The 2,422-nt window shown below is 54.0% G+C and overlaps 1 protein-coding gene across 1 annotated transcript in view; it reads left to right on the plus strand.

The window, feature by feature from the left end:
- The window catches only part of ADAMTS14 (ADAM metallopeptidase with thrombospondin type 1 motif 14), a 134,754-nt gene that overhangs the window by 121,793 nt on the left and 10,539 nt on the right, over window positions 1-2,422 (plus strand). The window contains exons 16-17 of the mRNA XM_045291686.1: window positions 301-381; window positions 1,641-1,804. Coding sequence (XP_045147621.1) covers window positions 301-381; window positions 1,641-1,804 — 245 coding nt within the window. The remainder of the gene's footprint in view (window positions 1-300; window positions 382-1,640; window positions 1,805-2,422) is intronic.

The raw sequence follows: 2,422 nt of genomic DNA on the forward strand, positions 1-2,422 counted from the left end.
CCGAACTGCATCTGCAACAATCCACTTTCCAAAGCGTGCTGCATGACAGTAAGGCAAGTCTCATCCCTGGTCCACGGTCAGAAGAGGGCCTAAGGTACCTGCATTTACAAAGGCACTTCCAACTAGAGCCTCTCATCTGGTGCCAGCCGTATTTTACAGATAGAGAAACCAACATTCAGAGCGGTCCAGTGAACAGATGCTCCCCGGAACTGTAGTGTCCTGGGTTTGGGGGCCGGGGTATGGGTGGAGCCCCCCCAGCTCAGGGTTCTCTCTCCTTTTCCGGATCCTGCTCTCTGGTAGCAGCTCTCAAGCAGGTGCAGATTCCAGCGGGTGCCAGGCACATTCAGATCGAAGAGTTGGAGAAGGTCACCCACCGCATTGGTGAGTGCTGGCAGCCGAGGGGGCCACTGCACAGGCCAGGGATCCAGTGTGGAGGGGATCGTGCGAAATTGAATAATGGGAAGAAGTTTGTTTAGAATTCATTTTAAAATTGAAATTGAATAGGTAACTCATTACCTGGCTCACATTTCTAAGGTCCCAAAAGGGAACCAGTGAAGAATCCATCTCATGGCCCCCTCCGGGACTGCTCGGTCTCCATCGCCAGGGCAACTACTGTTTGAAATTTCCTGTGCACATGAACACCTTTTAAAGAGAAACTACTTTCACAGACTGTATCAGTTAAACATTTTACTTTTAATTGGTATGATTTCACACAGCCTCAGATTAACCAAAATGAACTGGGTAACATATCACTCCAAAACAACTTGGCTTCAAATAATAATAATGGCTTATTGCTACGATTCTGTGGGGAAGCAACTCAAGCTGGGCTTAGCTGGGGGTTCTTCTGCTAGTCTTACCAGGTCACCTGGACTTTCCTCACAAGACTGCAGTTTGGTGGGTCTGGTGGGAGTTGGTTGGGGGAGGAAGGTCTCACACACATGCCTGCTGGTTGGTACAGCCTGGGACGACTTACCTGGTGTCTGTCACGTGGTACTCAGGAGTAGCAAGAAAGGGCCAGCCCAGTGTCCAAACAACTTTCAGGCCTTCGCTTGTCTCATGGTTTTTAAGGTCTTATTGGCCAAAGAAATTCACAAGGTCAAGCCCTGATTCGAGGGCTAGAAACCCAGACTCTCTCCTGTTGGGAAAGAGGTAAAGTCAAAGTATAATGGGCCATGTATACAAGAGTGGGGGGGATTTATGTCCATTTATGCAGACTACCACGTGGACCCTTAGATTAACTTTATTGTAATGATACTTAAACACAGAGTTTACTAACTAGTTGTCTACCTCTTGTGCTGATAAAACTTATACAACAGCGTAGTCAAGACAAATGATAAATTAGAGCCTCCTCAAAATTAAATCAATAAAATCCAAACTAAGATCATTAATGTCACCAGAGAGATGTCTGCCAAGATCCCAAAGTGGGGGTGGCGTGTGTGGTTGGGGACAGTATGCTCACCCGCCGACTGGGAAGGCACAGGTGGGAAGAGTGGCAGATAGACAGACAGTGGAACCCGAGGTCCCCCTGGGAAAGGCTTGGGTGTCACATCCACCATCCCCCTAAGGAAGGACTGGCTCATGGCCCCACTGAGGGGAATAGAAATCTGTGTGGCCCTCTCCCCCCTGCCGCCGCTGCCCAGTGGTGAAGAACCAGGTCACAGGGAGCTTCATCCTCAACCCCAAGGGCAAGGACGCCACCAGCCGGACCTTCCTGGCCATGGGCCTGGAGTGGGAGTACCTGGTGGAGGACTCACATGACAGCCTCAAGACCAGCGGCCCCTTGCCTGAAGCCATCACTGTCCTGGTGAGGCCCTGCCACCCACACCGCCTGGGTCAGAGGCGGGAATGCAGCTGGGCACAGTGGCTGGTGCTGGGCACCATAGCAGGACTTGGCTGGGAGCGACCCCAGTCCAACCTTCCAGCTCACTGGCCCCACTGCGGAGCAGGCCTGGGCTGTTCTAGCGTCTGCAGCAGCCGGGGCCAAGGCCAAGGCTAAGGCCAAGGCAGCCTCTGTCCTGGGCCAGCCTCCTGATTTGTGTCCGGAGACTGAACCACGCCCTGCCACAGCCTGGCCAGTGTGGAGGGAAAAGGAAATGATGGCCCCTCTGCTATGTCCCTCTGCTGTCAGGCCGAGGACGCCGCACACAGTGTCCTTGATGCAAGGCCACCAGTGGGGCTGGGAGGGAGGACTTGGGCAGCGGGGATAAGCCAGCAAACAAAGCCAGGGTGGCTCCGTTGGCGGTGCCTGGGCCCTGACTCAGGCCGGGAAACCTTGGGCAGCCCTGCTCCCAGTGTCCCCTTCACTTGTGAGGGAGTCCTCATCCAGCCCCCTCACCCCCATTCCCAGTAGACCCAGGGCCATCCTATCAGAGCGGACTGCTAGAATTGCAGGCCTGCGGGAGGCAGCAGTCTCCCCCCCCCC

This window comes from Echinops telfairi, unplaced genomic scaffold (assembly GCF_000313985.2).
Source record: "Echinops telfairi isolate 266 unplaced genomic scaffold, ASM31398v2 ScPeMD7_70;HRSCAF=299, whole genome shotgun sequence".
Lineage (NCBI taxonomy): Eukaryota > Metazoa > Chordata > Mammalia > Afrosoricida > Tenrecidae > Echinops > Echinops telfairi.